Source organism: Cyclopterus lumpus, chromosome 19 (genome assembly GCF_009769545.1).
Source record: "Cyclopterus lumpus isolate fCycLum1 chromosome 19, fCycLum1.pri, whole genome shotgun sequence".
In the NCBI taxonomy this organism is placed as follows: domain Eukaryota; kingdom Metazoa; phylum Chordata; class Actinopteri; order Perciformes; family Cyclopteridae; genus Cyclopterus; species Cyclopterus lumpus.
In genome coordinates this window covers 930987-949005 of record NC_046984.1, presented here as the reverse complement: position 1 = coordinate 949005, position 18019 = coordinate 930987, and the positions used below count along the sequence as shown (strand labels likewise).

General features: G+C 43.1%; 1 protein-coding gene across 1 annotated transcript in view; it reads right to left on the bottom strand.

Annotated features, from left to right (window-relative positions):
- LOC117749062 (piggyBac transposable element-derived protein 4-like) overlaps window positions 1-17033 on the bottom strand; it is a 37363-nt gene extending 20330 nt beyond the window's left edge. Inside the window, 2 exon segments of the mRNA XM_034559266.1 lie at window positions 14868-15084; window positions 16721-17033. Coding sequence (XP_034415157.1) covers window positions 14868-15084; window positions 16721-17033 — 530 coding nt within the window.
- Between the last annotated feature and the right edge of the window lie 986 nt (window positions 17034-18019).

Below are 18019 nucleotides of genomic sequence, written 5' to 3'. Positions count from 1 at the left end.
GACCTGGCTGTGTCTGGAGCCAGTCCTGGCACCTGGGCCCTCCCCCCTTGTACCTGCTTCCTGTATCCTGACCTGGGCTTGGCCTCCTTCCTCATTGGCACTGCCTCCTTCTTTGTTGTGCCTCCGGCCTCAAGGGCCTGGCACGTGCCCCATTGGCCCGGCCTCTTTCGCGATGCCTCCTGCCTAATGGGCTGGCCTCCTGCCTCCACGACCCTGCCTCCTGCCATGGCCCTGCTGATGCCCCTCCTCTCTACCTCCTTCTGTTTACATGGATTGTGGAAATCTATATTGTGGTCCATGCCTAGTACTTAACCCCGAATTGCTCCGAATAGCTCATCTACGGTGTATGATAGTAAGTCACTTTGGATAAAAGCGTCAGCTAAATGAAATGTAATGTAATGTTTGTGGAATCCAGATCCAAGTCCAATGCTCTCTCTTCCTTTAGCTCTGCTTTGGTCTCTACGAACCGCTAAGGGAAGTATTTACCTCTTAAGCGACTACACTGCTCACAAGCTAGTCTCTAAACGTGTCTGTCTGCCATTTGGTGGTGATCAGCTTGTGTACAGTGGAAGAATCAGGACCTTGTGGAACGATGTGAGAACAATGTAGGTTTGTATTTCACACACTAAGACTTGTGGTAACACCTACTCCCAACCAAACGGGACGTGCCACTCAAACAGACCTCGTCGCCAGTAAACCAATTTATCACAGTGCACCTCAGGCCAGGATGGTGCCCCACATAACTATGATAGCAGTTTCAGTTAAAAACACAGTCGGCTCTCTCAATAAAACGATCAGCTGGAATATGGTTAACACAGCAGTAAAAACCCACAGAAAGAAATGCAGCATTAAAACAAGCTTAAGCAGAGTGACTGCCGTGGTGGCTGCATCGCTCTCCCAGCCTCTGCTAGGGTATCATTATCCACTTAATTTCATCCATCAAGGGTTGGTATAATGACCACGTACAAAATCCCTTATCAAGCAGAAATTTAGACTGAATCACAAATCCTGTGAGTTCAAATGTATCAAGTTACTGAAACAAAAGCGCAATGACCTTTGTAAAGGGAAGAAAAGAGAAGGAGAAGCAAAGAGCGATGCAGCAGAGCAGAACAGCAGACTTACAGCTCGGTATTTAGTGGCCACATCATTCTTGTCCTTGTTAAGCTGGGTGTTCTGCTCCTGTAGCTCAGAGACCTTGGAGAGGAGTCTTTCACTTTTGTTCCCTTCTGTGTGGTGTCTGCACTGTACCCCCTTCCCCCCTCTCCATCCACATCTGACAGACACACAGGCACACACACCAATACTGTCCCCTGACAGACATCCATGTGTGTGTATGAATACACACTGTATTGCACATTGCCAACGTACCCTCCCCTAGCCTTCTGCTGGTCTAAAACAATATAATACTTTCTTCCTGTGCTTCTGCTGAGAGGAAACTACATTTGCTACGTCCAGTTAGGCCAGGTAGATGACAAGCACCATTTCTATTTCAATGCAAAATAAGGCATTGCAAAATAATGCATTGTAATGTAAATAATACAATGATACATTCATTATGGCTACTCACTCCCAAGCCTTTATGCGCAATTCAAATTGTTTCTGTTTGGCTGTGTGAACTCGGCACAGTAAAGGATTTAGGTTAAAGCAGTCGTACAGAAGTAAGCATGGAGGCCACTGAAGTCAGCGTTTACGGTTTCATTTATCACTTGATGCGTAAAACCACAACGCAGTGTCGAGCACAGTCCTCTGGTTGAAGGTCCTGTGTTTGTTGGACTCATCCACATAAGTTGTCTTTTTGGATATTTAATACTACATTGCTTAGTCTGACTGTTAGTCACCTTGATGCATTTAATTTGTGTGTCCACCACGAAAAATGATCCTAATTGTCATCCATTGGCCTTATTTGCGTCGTAAGCGACACTAAAAAAAGAGAAGATAATTTGTGTCCCTGTACACAGAACTAATATATTGCATTTTGTGGCTATTTCACAACCTGTCATGATACTGGGCTCTGTGTTCACATAGTGCTGTGTATTTACATAACGCAAAATTGTGACAAATGTTGATTCAGAGTGATGTAAAAGTTGTATGAATTCCCATGTGACAGCCTGAGGTTGCAATGCAAAATAGCTGACCAGGATCTGATTTACGAGCACATGTGAAAGTAATCAGAATTGAAAAAGTCGGATTCCATGTAATTTGTGCTGCTGAGACTGTGATTTAAAAAAAAGGTTTGGACACTTTTACCTGCAGGCTGAAGGACACCATGGTTGAGATAACTGGATATGATATGAAATACCGTAAATTATGGACTATAGAGCGCATCTATATTTAGGCCGCACCTGATGGTGGGTTCAAACCAAGTTGTGTTAATTCGCGTCTTTTGCAAAAGTGTGCGTGGCTTATCTCTGTGGCTTGTCTCCGTAAAAACAGTTATAATTTCCGCCATCCACCACGGAAGAAATAACCACTAGTTCTGCTTTATACTTGTTGTGGACATCCCATAAACGTTGGAACATCTAACGCTCTTGTGTTTGGGTTCATAACATCACCCGTGGGCTCACACAGCTCGGTGATTTTCACCGTCTCCGTCTCGATAACTTCCGCCTCCAGCGCTACCAGATTAGCAGCAGCCAGGCGGGCGGAGCATCTCAACGCTGATTGGCTCGCGAGTTGCGGAAGTTTTACCTATGGCAAAAACTTTCGCAATGCGGCATTCGCGTCTATCACAACACCCGGCGAAATTGGCAACCATTCGCGTATGTGCATTGACTTTGCATGGGATCTACTCGCGCGAAAAATTCAACACGTTGAACGCCCCATGAGTTACCGGTAGTTTGCCGAAACAGTTTCATTGGTCCACTGTGACCTGTTCGGTAATTTCATTGGTCAGCCGCAGTCTCAAAGGGTGTGAAAAAAAGTAGCGGCTTATATGCTGGAATTTACGGTAACCCTGTATCTAATACTGGATGTGTTTAAGTAGTATCCTAAAAAAATTGCCCTGGATCTTTTCAATGTGCTACATTTTACTTTGTTGTATTTTTCATCATGTATGAGTAACTTTTCATTAAATTACACAAATTCTTATCTAAAATCCGAATTATATTAACAAGCCATTTTTATTTGAAAATGAGTTGTGTGGTTCACCCTAAAGCGCCTGGGCCATGATCCAACCCCAATTGTAGGTAAACTTTACAGCTGGTGCCAGATGAACCATGGTTTTCCAAATAGGACAAGAAAAATAATGCAGAGACATTTAAACAATCAGCCTCGCAGTTTGAAAGTCAATTTGGTACAATTCTCTCAAATCACATGAACCACTTAAAGCATTTCCTTCTCTGGCTCCTCGAGCCAGTTAAAACAAACACTATGAACTGTAAGTACTCCTTCTCCCGGACCTTATCACTACGTGGTACAGCGGCCGGAGATCAAAGGTAGAGGTCAGCCAGCAGTGTTTAGTTGATCAGACAGTAATGTAAAGATGCTGTTGGTATGTGTTTCCTTCTCCCTGTCAGCAGCACCTCACTAGTCCACCTCATTGAACCAGACTTAAAAGCTAAACAGATGGCTGTCAACCCCTGACACATTCATGTACACAATAATGTTCTGTACACACCAGGACATGAACCACATCTGGACTTTTACAGTGGAATTCAATTGCAAGCAATGAGATAAAATCTGCTCTGTCTCCCCTTCATAATATTGTTGAGTTGTAGTGGATTTTATATATACTTGCACATGTAGATAAGAAAGTTTATGTTTTAAATTAATACATAAAGAAAGTTATGATAATTAATTTGGGATATTATGAGGAATATTCTGGAGGAATGTATTATAAAACATAAGAGAGGATCACTGTTTTATTATTCTGTTTGTTAATGACAAATGTAATGATTAACTGTATGATGCATGAGAAAGAATGATGTGTTATTGTTTAGACAATAGTTAAAATGGATGCCGATTGAAACCTGAGATGTTGTTTTTATTCTGAAGGCAGGATAATAGGTTTTATTCTGAAGGGGAACTTCCGGTCCCTTTGACCCCGCCAGCTTATTAATTAGCTTAGCGAACAGAACGGCGGCATTCTTTGAACTGACCAATACAACTAACCCTTAGGTGTGAATTCATTTGCATGATCATACTAATAGCCAAGCATTTGTTCTGGGGGGAATGGTTCTACTGGATTGGAGGTCTCGAGACAGCCCCGGGCTGGCGCTCTTTGAGAGCAGCAGTCCGTCTGTGGAGAGTTCTTCCTTTCTGGCCCCATGGCCGTGAACACTATATGAATATTATCTTTGCCATTAAATATTGTTAAACTTTAATTCATTGAATCCTGAATTTCCTGCGGCCACGGGACCCGAGTTCTGAACATATCTTATCCAAAACAGCTGATAGGGGTTTGTATAAAATAACCAATCTAACCAGTCTAACTGATGGAAGTTTGTGGCATAGTGCTAATACTTTTATTTGCAGTGTACTGTAACTTTAGTGAGGTGAGCCAGGTTGTCTAATTGAGAATTTGAGCTCTTTTTTAAGAGATATGCGAGAACAACACAAACAGCATACTGGAAAATGCATAAACAACCAACAATCAAGGAACAAATATTAAAGCTGCGAGCAGCGTTGAACGGGTCCTCGCTCATCTGCGCCAGTCGAGGGCAGGTCGCCGGTCCGCAAGGCCGCCAGTCAGACGTTTTACCGTTTGTCACGTAACGCTGATTTTCTTACGCCAGTAGGTGGCGCTTCGACTATGATGGAAAATAAGCTTGTCAATATCCTCAGGCCGTGACTTGTAACAAGCACGACAAGTTTGGGGCAGATTCGAGCAAGTCCAGTTGAGCCAGTAGGTGGCGCTTTGACTATGACTGAAATTAGGCTTGTTGATATCCTCAGGTCATGACTCGTAACAAGCATGACAAGTTTGGGGCAGATTCGAGCAAGTCCTGTTGAGCCAGTAGGTGGCATAATGAGAGTGTGAACATATACATGCATCATGTGTCTCTACGTGAAGTGTAGACCACGTTGTGTAAATTACATGTGAATCTGATGCATTTTAGGCTTATTTGTTTTGGCCAGTAGGTGGCGCTTTAAGAATGTGAACATATAAATACACCATGTGTCTCTACGTGAAGTGTAGACCATGTTGTGTAAATTCCATGTGAATCTGATGCACTTAAGGCTTATATATATATACATATATGTATGTGTGTGTGTGTGTAATAGATTTGTATAGGGCAGGAAAGAAGTTTACTCGGATGATTTCTTTTCCAGCATTTATTTGTTCCTGCAGAAGACAATAAAACACACACATTGTCTTACAAATGGTAAGAAAAAAATGTAGACAATAATGTCTTGTCCTTACAACAGCTCAAGTTTTTTCAGCAGATTGGTGCTGTAGTGGTATATTACATTATATATGTCATTTAGCTGATGCTTTTTTCCAAAGCGACTTACAATCATGTTACATTCATAGACTGTAGACACAGCAATTCAGGGTTAAGTGTCTTGCTCAAGAACACATCCGCCCTAGTCGATGTATTTAATATATATATATATATATATATATATATATATTCTGGTCTAAAACTTGTCATTTTATTTTTTTAGTAGGTGTTCCTATGACAATTTCGAATGTTTCTTGGAAATGTGTTCAGGCCTTGACTGGCATCATCCATGATTATTTTTGGAAGGATTGGTTTAGTTAAAGCAACAGTCTATAACATAACAAAACACAGAAAGTGGGCGCTTATTTGAGTCCACATAACGACAAGTGAGAAGCGGTGAAAAGTCTGTTTTTAGGGTTATAATCATATATGAATGATTATATTATACTGAATAATCATCCTCATGGCCTTCAGATCATCCTGGAAAGAAGATTGAAGTCGATCGGATCATTTTTGTGGGAGAAACCCGTAAATGTATAATGGCGAAAAGTGAAAAAAACGAGCGAAAAACGGCCAAATTCGGTAAATTATTGTAGCCTTGTGTACAAATCGCATAAGATTTTCTTTACATGTTAAGGGATGCAATGTGCACATATGACACGCCCCTAAGATGTTCATTGGGCCATAGATCCTTACCACAATGAGATATAAAACAACGGTTGACATATTCTAGGTCATCTGGCTTCAATGATCTGATTGATATCAATGTTTGTATGGTTCGGATCCAACATCTAGTAAATGCGGTCAATTATGTGTTTTCCACAAAATTCAAAATGGCGGAAAATATAAGTAGGCGGACCTTAGGCTTCTGTGAGGCTTTTTTGTAGAGCAGGAGGAGATGGACATGTGTGAACAATTTCAAGTCAATCGGACATTCTGGGTGAGGGGCGTCGCCGGTCAAACTTTGAGGGCGCGCTAGAGAACAATTTTTTAAAACCCAAATTTGAAGTCTATATCAGATGGCTATTTTTACCAAGCCTGACAAGCTTGCCAAATTTGGCGACTTTTCCATGCTTTTAAGTACCCAGTCAGTCGCTCGGACCCTAATAATAATAAGAATCCTAGCAATTTCAATAGGGTCCTCTCGGACTGACTTCGTCAGTCTCTCGGACCCTAATAATTGTTAATATCACTTACAAGATTCATTCAAAAGAGATGACAGAATTCAGCTTGGGCAGTTAACAGTTCATTTGATTTAAAAGGAACCTGAAACAGATTTGTTGATACTGCAATGAATGGTGTTAAAATAGACTTTTCTTTCCAAACTACTACTCTACTGTTTTAAATCAGCACTAATCTTCAAGGCCAAAGAGAAAGAGTCGACCGTTTGGGACTAAACTACGTCATGAAATAAAAGAATGTTAACGAGCCCACTCGTCGTCACTCTCCAATCGTTTTGACTGTTTTAGTAACCATAGTGTAGCGTTACAATCGCGGCACAGCTCATGCAAACTAGTTAGCTAACTAACGCTAGCTTGCTAATCCCACCATGTAATCACGCTAACCAGTGTACTGGTTCCAGAAAAACAGTGGAACTGGTGGCCAGCTCTCCCGTCGCTAGTTGACTCCAGCAGGGAAGAGAGCTCTGGCTGGGAGTGAGGATTCAGAGCTAGCGCTCCATGCCAAATTGCCATTTCCCAAGCTGCGGCAGCTAGCTTTCATCAGCTCTGGGTTTCATATCTGACGACGCTGCGTGTGGCTTTCACCATATGGAAGTGAGCACGGTCTCATCTCTCATGCCCACTTTTTACATTTTTTTAAAAAGGTGGGTGAACTCACACCTGGGGCAGAAGGTACACATTGAGTAGTTGATGGATTGTGTGCTGTAATTATATGATTTAAATGAGACAATATGAGTGAGGTAGTTGGGAAGCTTAAATCTTCTGTTTACAGCTTCTTTCCACTACCACCAAGAGGCCAAACAGTCAGTTAATGCAGGATTAATTCTATACAAACAGCCTTGTTGGATATTTAGGTTTTAGAGGGGGTGTATTTGTCCTGAGTGTACAGATGTTGTGAATAACAAGCCTTGATGACCACAAACGTTAATCACGGAGTTCCACAAGGTTCTGTGCTTGGACCAATTTTATTTACCTTATATATATATATATGCTTCCTTTGGGCAACAATATCAGGAAACACTCCATAAACTTTCATTGTTATGCAGATGATTCTCAATTATATCAATTGATGAAACCAGAGGAGACCAACCAGCTCGGTTAAACTTCAAGCATGTCTTAACCTCTTAGCGTTCCTGTAAAATTCACGAAAAACCCCTATCCAGATGTACCCAAAGTAAATTGAAAGCTGTAGGAGAACCATTTGGAGTAAATGCATGGTTTTGGTGTCTTTTGAAAGGTAACACTCTGAAGTGTTTCCCCCCAACAGAATCACTTTAAGTGCTGCTGACATTGAGTCATATAAGTTGGCACACACATAAGTAGAAGATTTTCTATTTCCGCATGAATATTTTTGTGAAATAGATGCCTGCAGATGATTATTTGGATGTGGCTTGCTCGACCGGCACCGGAGCAGCAGTTGGACGGTCTCTGCCTGTCTGGTACCTCGCCACTCGTTAGCCAGAAGCTGGCTTCGCCGGTACAGGGCTCACCTGTATGGGACTCCTGTGGCTCATCTCCGCACTCTGTGGCTGGACAGCCTGCTCTGGTGTGCCCCACGAAGCACACCCGTTCGGACGCTCTTCTGGACGCTCACCTGCGCCCGTGGACTGCTCTCAACGCGGAGGACGCCGCCTCTCTGCTATACCTATGCCCACCAGTGTCCAACTGCCGACTGGCTAGCCTGCTGCATTGTAACCATCTACAGACCACCAAAACCCTCTGCTGTTTTCCTCAATGAATTCTCATCACTACTAACATCTGTATGTGCAATGTCCCCCACTATTATCCTCCTCGGCGATTTCAACATCCACATTGACAACCCATCTAGTATCTTTGCTAAAGACTTCACATCACTCCTGGACTGTTTTGGTATTATACAACATGTCAACCTCCCAACCCATAACAAAGGTCAAATACTCGACTTAATCTGTTGTACTGACAACACTCCCACTAACATTGATGTCACTGATTTCCCCATTTCCGACCACAAAGCTGTACTTTTTGACATTCACACCCAACTACACAAAGCCAAAGAACAACGGACCTTCTCCTTCAGAAACATCAAACATATCGACACCACAGATCTCTCCACCCTTATCAGCTCTTACCCCAGCCCTCCACCAGCATCCTCCCTGGCTGACCTTGTAACTCACTACAATAACTGACTTCTTCAGCTCTAAAATCAACACCATTCACCAACAACTGGCCTTATATTGCACCTCAAAACAATCCACCCTGGATGATCACCACTGGCCAACATCTCATCAGCTCCCTCTCCGACTTCCAGCCAGTATCAGAACACACCATCTCGGAACTCATCCATATAGCCAAAACCACCACCTGTCAGCTCGATCCTCTTCCCACCTCCCTTGTCAAAGCCTGTCTGCCATCCATTTCCCCCATGATCACCAACATAATTAACACCTCCCTCACCACTGGTACTGTACCCCCCACTCTCAAACTGGCTGCCATCACACCTATCCTGAAAAAACCCGGTGCTGACCCAGCTGTCCTTAACCATTACCGGCCCATCTCCAACCTTCCCTGCATCTCCAAATCACATGAAAGGGTGGTTGCCGCACAATTACAGTCCCACCTTGACACAAACAACCTCCATGAACTCTTCCAATCCGGCTTCCGTCCAAAACATAGCACTGAAACAGCCCTGGGTGTTCGGGTCTTGGGTCCCCTTCTTTTCACCATTTACCTCCTCCCCCTGGGGGTCCATTTTCACTGCTACGCCAATGACACAGGTCTATTCAATTCAATTCAGTTTATTTTGTATAGCCCAATATCACAAATTATAAATTTGCCTCAGAGGGCTTTACAATCTGTACACATACGACATCCCCGTCCCAGGACCTCACATCTAATCAGGAAAAACTCAGGAAAAACTCACAGGGAAAAAAGGGAAGAAACCTTCAGGAGAGCAACAGAGGAGGATCCCTCTCCCCGGATTCGACGGATGCAATAGATGTCATGTGTACAGAAAGAACAGCATTACAAAGTTACATAAACACATTACATGAATATGACAATGTATGAATGGAACTCCAATCCATGAAACAGAAGGAGGTAGAGAGGAGGGGGGGCGGGGCGATCAGCAGGGCCAATGTGAAACCGGCTCACCAGGCATCAGACACTGCCAGGTCCAATGGACCCTATGAGATGTGAAGTCACAACGACTCCGGGGAGGAAGCAGAGTTAATAAGGTGCAATGGAGAGATGTAAATTCATCCATAAGAAGAGAGAGAAGAGGAGATAGGTGCTCAGTGTATCCTAAAACATCCCCCAGCAGCCTATAAGCCTATAGCAGCATATCAAGGGGCTGGACCAGTGCAAACCTGATTCAGCCCTAACTATAAGCACTATTAAAGAGGGAAGTCTTAAGTCTATTCTTAAATGAGGTGACTGTGTCTGCCTCCCAAGTGGAAGCTGGTTCCATAAAAGAGGAGCTTGATAACTGAAGGCTCTGGCTCCCATCCTACTTGTTAGGACTCTAGGAACCACAAGTAGCCCCGCATTTAGTGAGCGCAGCTCTCTAGTGGGGAAATATGGTACTACAAGCTCCATAAGATATTATGGTGCATCACCAATTAAGGCTTTGTAGGTGAGGAGAATAATTTTAAATGTGATTTTTGATTTTACAGGGAACAAGTGCAGAGCAGCTAATACAGGAGTAATGTGATCTCTTTTCTTAGTTTTTGTAAGTACACGAGCTGCAGCATTCTGGATCAACTGGAGGGATTTAAGAGACTTATTAGAGCAGACTGATAATAAGGAGTTGCAGTAATCTAGTCTGGATGTAACAAACGCGTAAACTAGCTTTTCTGCATCTTTTTGGGACAAGCTGTGCCTGATTTTGAAATGTTACGTAGATGAAAAAATGCAATGCTTGAGATTTGTTAAAGGCCAAGTCTCGGTCAAAGATAACGCCGAGATTCATTACAGTGGTGTTGGATGTCAGGGCAATGCCATCTAGAGAAACCACATCACCAGATAATTGATCTCTGAGGTGTTCCGGGCCCAGTAAAATAACTTCTGAGTTTAACATCAGGAAGTTGCAGGTCATCCATGTTTTTATGTCTTTAAGACATTCTTGAATTTTAGCGAGCTGGTTGTCTCCTCTGGTTTGATCGATAGATATAATTGAGTATCATCTGCATAGGAATGAAAGTTTATGGAGTGTTTCCTGATAATGTTGCCCAAAGGAAGCATATATAAGGTAAATACAATTGGTCCAAGCACAGAACCTTGTGGAACTCCGTGATTAACGTTGGTGGTCATTGATGCTTCGTCGTTTACAAATACAAATTGAGATCGATCTGATAAACAGGATTTAAACTAACTTAGTGCGGTACCTGAAATGCCAATTGACTGATCCAATCTCTGTAGTAGGATGTCATGGTCAATGGTGTCGAACGCAGCACTAAGGTCTAACAAGACCAGTACAGAGATGAGTCCCCTATCTGATGCAATTAGGAGGTAATTTGTAATTTTCATCAGTGCGGTCTCTGTGCTGTGGTGTTTTCTAAATCCTGACTGAAACTCCTCAAATAAACTATTCAACACCTCTGGATTAAGAGTGGGCTTTTTCAGGAGAGGTTTAATTACAGCTACTTTGAAGGGATGTGGTACATGGCCTGTTAGCAAAGACACATTAACAATATCCAGCAGAGAGGTGCCAATTAAAGGCAACACGTCTTTAAGCAGCCTCGTTGGGATGGGGTCTAAGAGACAGGTAGACGGTTTAGAAGTAGAAACCGTTGAGGACAATTGGTCTAGGTTAATGGGAGAAAAGCTATCCAAATATACACCAGGGCATACAGCCGTTTCCGAGGCAACGCAGATGGGCAGTGTTTGAGGGAAAGAGATCATTAATCTTGCCTCTAATAGTTACAATCTTTTCATTGAAGAAGTTTATGAAGTCATTACTACTGAGGTCTATTGGAATACACAGCTCCACAGAGCTGTGACTCTCTGTCAGCCTGGCTACAGTGCTAAAGAGAAACCTGGGGTTGTTCTTATTTTTCTCTATTACTGATGAGTAATAGGCTGCTCTGGCATTACGGAGAGCCTTTTTATATGTTTTAAGGCTATCTCGCCAAACTAAGCGTGATTCTTCCAGATTGGTGGAACGCCATATGCTTTCGAGCTTTCGTGAAGTTTGCTTTAGTTTTTGGGTCTGAGGGTTATACCAGGGAGCAAACCTCCTTTGCCTCACTGTCCTTTTCTTCAGTGGGGCTATCGAGTCTAGTGTCATTCTCAGTGAGCCTGTAGCACTATCAACAATATGATCAATTTGGGACGGACTAAAGTTAGCACAGGAGTCCTCTGTCACATTGAGACATGGTATTGAATCAAATGCAGAAGGAATCGCTTCTTTAAATTTAGCTACAGCACTGTCAGTTAGACATCTGGTGACTTTTGACTAACGGTGTACACTCCGGGAGTATAAACTCAAAAGTTATGAAGTAATGGTCTGACAGAAGAGGGTTCTGATGGAAGACCTCCAAATACTCAATGCCAATGCCATATGCAAGAACAAGGTCGAGGGTGTGGCCAAAGCAGTGAGTTGGTTTCTTTACTCTGACAGAAGCCAATTGAGTCCAACAATTTTGGTTTCTGTTGAAAAGACCTACAACATTACAAATAAATAACATTTCAAACTCAAAACTGGGCATGGCATCTACTTATTGCATGCGTCAAGACCAAACCTGAAGCAACCAAAGTGACCACTTGTTGACAGGCAACGGGTTCACTACAGCTGTCATTATCAACATCCGCTTGAATATTAAAATCTCCTACAATAATAACCTTATCAGTTTTAAGGACTAAACTTGATAGAAACTGAAAATTCAGTTATAAATTCTGAATATGGACCTGGTGGCTGGTACAGTATAACAAATAGGATTGGCTGTAATGTTTTCCAGGTTGGATGTGAAAGACTAAGAACAAGGCTTTCAAATGAGTTGTAGTTTAATTTAGGTTTAGGATTTATTAATAGGCTTGAGTCAAAGATGGCTGCTACTCCACCTGCTACTCGGCCGGTGCCTCAAGGAATGTGAGTATTAATATGACTTGGAGGAGTTGATTCATTTAGGCTGACATATTCTTCATTGCTCAGCCAGGTTTCAGTAAGACACAATAAATCAATATGATTGTCTGATATTAAATCATTTACTAATACAGTTTTAAATGACAGAGATCTAATATTTAGGAGTCCACATTTAATGATCCTGTTTTGTTGCACTGTTGCAGTAGTGTTGTTAACCTTTATGAGGTTATTTTGTATGACTCCTCTTCTGATTTAATTAATTGAAGTGGCCGTGGGACAGACACAGTCTCTATAGAGTTAAGGTTGAGGGTGTACCCTTCTTCCCCCAAGTCAAGACCGAGACTTGTCCTTTAACTCCCACGTTAAGCAAATCTCAAGGATTGCATTTTTTCATCTACGTAACATTTCAAAAATCAGACACATCTTGTCTCAAAAAGATGCAGAAAAGCTGGTTCACGCGTTTGTTACTTCCAGACTAGATTACTGCAACTCCTTATCATCAGGCTGCTCTAATAAGTCTCTTAAGTCCCTCCAGTTGATCCAGAATGCTGCAGCTCGTGTATTCACAAAAACTAAGAAAAGAGATCACATGACTCCTGTATTAGCTGCTCTGCATTGGCTCCCTGTAAAATCAAGAATCACATTTAAAATTCTTCTCCTCACCTACAAAGCCTTGATTGGTGATGCACCTCCATATCTTAAGGAGCTTGTAGTACCATATTGCCTCACTAGAGAGCTGCGCTCACTAAATGCAGGGCTACTTGTGGTTCCTAGAGTCCTAAAAAGTAGGATGGGAGCAAGAGCCTTCAGTTATCAAGCTCCTCTTTTATGGAACCAGCTTCCACTTTCAGTCCGGGATGCAGACACAGTCACCTCATTCAAGAATAGACTTAAGACTTTCCTGTGCCTATAGTTAGGGCTGAATCAGGTTTGCCCTGGTCCAGCTCCTTGATATGCTGCTATAGGCTTATAGGCTGCTGGGGGATGTTTTAGGATACACTGAGCACCTATCTCATCTTCTCTCTCTCCTTATGGATGAATTTACATCTCTACATTGCACTTTATTAACTCTGCTTCCTCCCCGGAGTCGTTGTGACTTCACCTCTCATAGGGTCCATTGGACCTGGAGGTGTCATATTCATGTAATGTGTTTATGTAACTTTGTAATGCTGTTCATTCTGTACACATGCCATCTATTGCATCTGTCCATCCGGGGAGAGGGATCCTGCTCTGTTGCTCTCCTGTTTCTTCCCTTTTTTCCCTGTGAAAGGTTATTTTTGGGGAGTTTTTCCTGATTCGATGTGAGGTCCTGGAACAGGGATGTCGTATGTGTACAGATTGTAAAGCCCTATGAGGCAAATTCGTAATTTGTGATATTAGGCTATACAAAATAAACTGAATTGAATTGAACATTCTGATGTTTAGCATGTTCACTGTCTTTGTTTGCTAGCACACAAAGTACAGATCAGGTTAAGGGGAATGTCACTAGTGCTAGTGCAGCATAGTTCAAGCGTTGCCTCGGTATAATAACAACCAAACTGCAGCAGTAACTTTCATTTGACTTTTTAAGAATCAGTGTTGGCCAACTAGCACTTCCAACTGTACTCTGGTACATAAACATGGCAAGCCTAGAGACATGCTATAGTCTACGTTGAGTATTCTTTGGCATACAGGCAGAAGATTCTCGAGGGCAGAGAGTATATCTGGTATCATTAGCAGCAAAATCTACTCAGGTGGAGTTGAGTGTATGGTTTTGTACAGATAACGGGATATAGCATTGGAGGGGGGCTCCCTGTTCATGCCTAGGAAAATTGCTGTGGTGTATGAGCAACAAAGGTTTGACTGTTGAGTATTGAATTGAGATGAAATACCAACATTTCCAGCAATCTTTTGCATCAATGGGCTCATAACATATGCACGCTAGTGTTTCCTTAAACCCCAGCCCTCAGTCCAGCCCAGGAGGCAATCTCTGGTTCTGTCAAGTAAAATGATGGTCCCATTCAGAGTAAAATAGACCATACATTGGAGTATGCTTTAGGACGGGGCTACCTTGGGATTGACAGGTCGCTACCATACCAGAGCTGTACACGGCGTCTGTGCGTCACTCCTCGTCCAAATATGGTCAATTCCGTTCAATCGTAAAAAAAGACAATTGGCGACATTCAAAATGCAGAACTCAAGGCTTCAAAGCATTGGTCCTCAAACCAATGGGTAACATTACGATGACGTCAACTTCTTATATACCCAGCTGCCGCTTCTGGGCCGCGGCAGCGTGAGGTTCCAGCTGCCGTCTCCGTGCCGCAGACCACACCGGTTCCAGCTGCCGTCTCCGTGCCGCAGAACACACCAGTTCCAGCTGCCGCCTCCGTGCCGCAGACCACACCGGTTACCGCTGTTGCCTCCGTGCTGCAGTCTTCGCCGCCTTTTGCTGGCGCCGCTGTGTCAGCGTTCCGGCGGAACCCTGCTTCGTGCCTTGTCGCAAGGCGCTTTCCAGGACATGATGTAGTCCCTCCGAGGATTCATAAACTGAATTGTATATAGGGTTGTCACGATACCAAATTTATAACTTCAATACGATACCTGCCATAAATATCCCGATACCAGATACTTATGATACAATACGACAATACTGGTTTTATATTTATTATATTTATCTATAATAGTAATAAATAAAACATCTGTATGGTTCCCTTTTTACCATCTTGTTGCTGCCCAGCTTTTTCAACACTTAACAAATGGCATTAATATTAGTATTAGCCTACAGCAAGATATTATTCTCTGTCAAAGAGTTCATTTCCTCTTTCATCGCGTCAGCCCACATTTTTGACTTCTTAGAGTCCATTGCCTCTTTAAGTGTTTTAGGTACATCACAAGCCACTCTGTAGAAATAATCTACATTTTCACATTCGTCATTATTACACTCAGCTTTACACTGGTACTCTTTTAAGTATTCTGGAGCCTTTCTCTGTCTTATAGGGTATCTCTTTTCTCCCTCTTCTCCCTGAGTACTATCTGTCTGGGTCGGACCTGCCTCAGCAGCCTCTTCAGGCTGTCCCTGACCCTGGTTGACTATCTTTGATGGTGTATCTCCATAACACTCAATGTCTCCCCCCATGTCACAATCTGTCTGAGTCTGTCTACCTCTGCGCTACCTTTGGTGAGGAATTTCACCAGCCTATGTTTTAGGACTTTTCCTGTCTCGGGATAATACACGTTATATGCTGGACTATATTTGTCATAGCCTACAAGGATCCCCTTTTTGCATCTAGAATCCAGCTTTTTCTTATCCTGCTGATAGACGTAGCATTCAGAGCCAAATATATTAATGTTGGATAGGTTAGGTGTTTTTCCTGTGAAAACACAGTAAGGTGTCTGCTCTAGCCGCTTACTGTAGCACCTGTTGCGGATTTGAGCTGCTGTCTGTACAGCATATGTCCATAATTGCTTTGGGAGGTTACTCTCCAATAGCATGCATCGAGACATCTCGAATAAGGTTATCCAACCTCTTTCGGCAGTTCCATTCTGATGAGGTGAGTAGGGTGCACTCTTCTCATGCCTTATCAAGTTACTCCTCAGTAAAGACTGGAACTCCTGCCCGGTAAACTCTGTGCCGTTATCAGACCGTATGCACTTTATCTTTCCATATGGAGCTACATCTGCTATGAATTTTTCTGTAGCTTTTGTCGTGTCACTATTTGCTTTAATAAAGTATGGAAAAATCATCCCACTGTAATCATCAGTAAATGCTATTGCATACCTGTATCCATCCTTATCTGCGGGTTCTATAGGACCGCATAGGTCTGTGTGTACTAGCTCTAGTACGGTTGTAGCTTTAGCGTCTGCCTGTCTGTTTCTGTTTTGTGTAAATTTACCCTGTGTGCATATTTCACAGTTTTGGTTGGACTTGTCATGTTTCCCTTTTATAGACATCCCTTCAACCACCTTTTCTAATTTTGCAACATCATCAAAATGACAATGACCAAGTATCTTATGGCACGTTTGAATGTCATGACAACCATACACTTCATCAACATTTTCATCCTCTGCAGTGCTAAGGTAATACAGCCTACCATACACATCCATTTTGAATATGGTACCATCCTTGTGGACCAGCAAGTCATTACCGTCCTTGAAGCGGACCTCAGCTCCGTTGGCTGTCGCTGCTTTGACTGAAAATATGTTTTGTGGAAACAATGGGATGTAGAGTGCTTGCTTGAGCCTCGTTTTCACCTGTCGTCCCTCGCTGTCCAGCAAGTAGACTTCGGTGTCTCCCCTCATCTTCGCCATCCCACTCACCTTGGATCCGTCAGCGAGCTCGATCCTGTGGTCCTCGGGTCTGAAGCTCTTGTCAACTGTTTTGAACTTTGTGGCGTCGTTGATCATGTGTGTTGTGGCGCCGCAGTCGACCATGAGATCCTTCTTGTTTCTTCTTTGTGTAGGACAGTCACTCAGCCTTAAACAGAAAGATGTATGCTCTGCCTCTGTCTCTCCATCAGCTTTCTTCACATGGTCACAGCCACGTCCTCGGCTGCGTCCCCTTCCTCGGTGTGGTGTGTCCCATTTTTGTTCCCCTCTTCTCACCTGGTAACCGTCAGGACATGCCCTGGCCATGTGTCCCTTTTTACCGCACGTGTAACACTCGACATCAGCCAGGTCCATTTTCTTTCCTCTTCCTCGTGGCCACGGTGCCCCGCTAGTCTTCATCACGTTGTCTTCTTCAACATTCACGTCACTCTTCCCATATTTTTCAGTACTCTCGTAACTTCGCAGTTTTGTTTTAAACTCGCCGAATGTTACAGTGTCACTTGTCTGAGTGATGTACACGATGAATGGCTTGTATGAGTCAGGTAATCCTTTTACTACCATAGCCATCTGAAGCCCATCACTCATATGCTCTTCTGCTCTTCTTAATGGCGTGAATATAGTCTCTGCTCGAATAATATAGTCCGTGACCGTTTCATTGCTAGCCTTATGGAGCGAGGAAAGTTCACAATACAAACTCACAATGCGGGGTTTGTCTTTTCCCGCATAGTGCTCGCGGAGAATATTCAGTGCTTTTCTTCCATCACGTTTCACGTCCCTCTTTACCAATGACAAGCTCTTGTTGTCTAGACATTGCACTAGTTCTGCATATGCCTCACCGTTCTTTTCCTCGTCTTCCGCGAGAGCTGCTTCATGACCCTCAGCTATCTCCGGGTCTTCCGAGATAACTTCTCTGAGGCGGCGTAACTCCATGTGCGCGAGGAACCTTGTTTCCCAGAGCTCGTAACTTTTCTCATCACCGTCGAATAAAAGTCTGAACCACCTTTGGCCTGATTGACTGAGCCCATAACCTGTAGCGATAGACATTCCTGCAGCAGTCTATCGTTTTGCAGTCACCAAATTGGTTAGCTAGT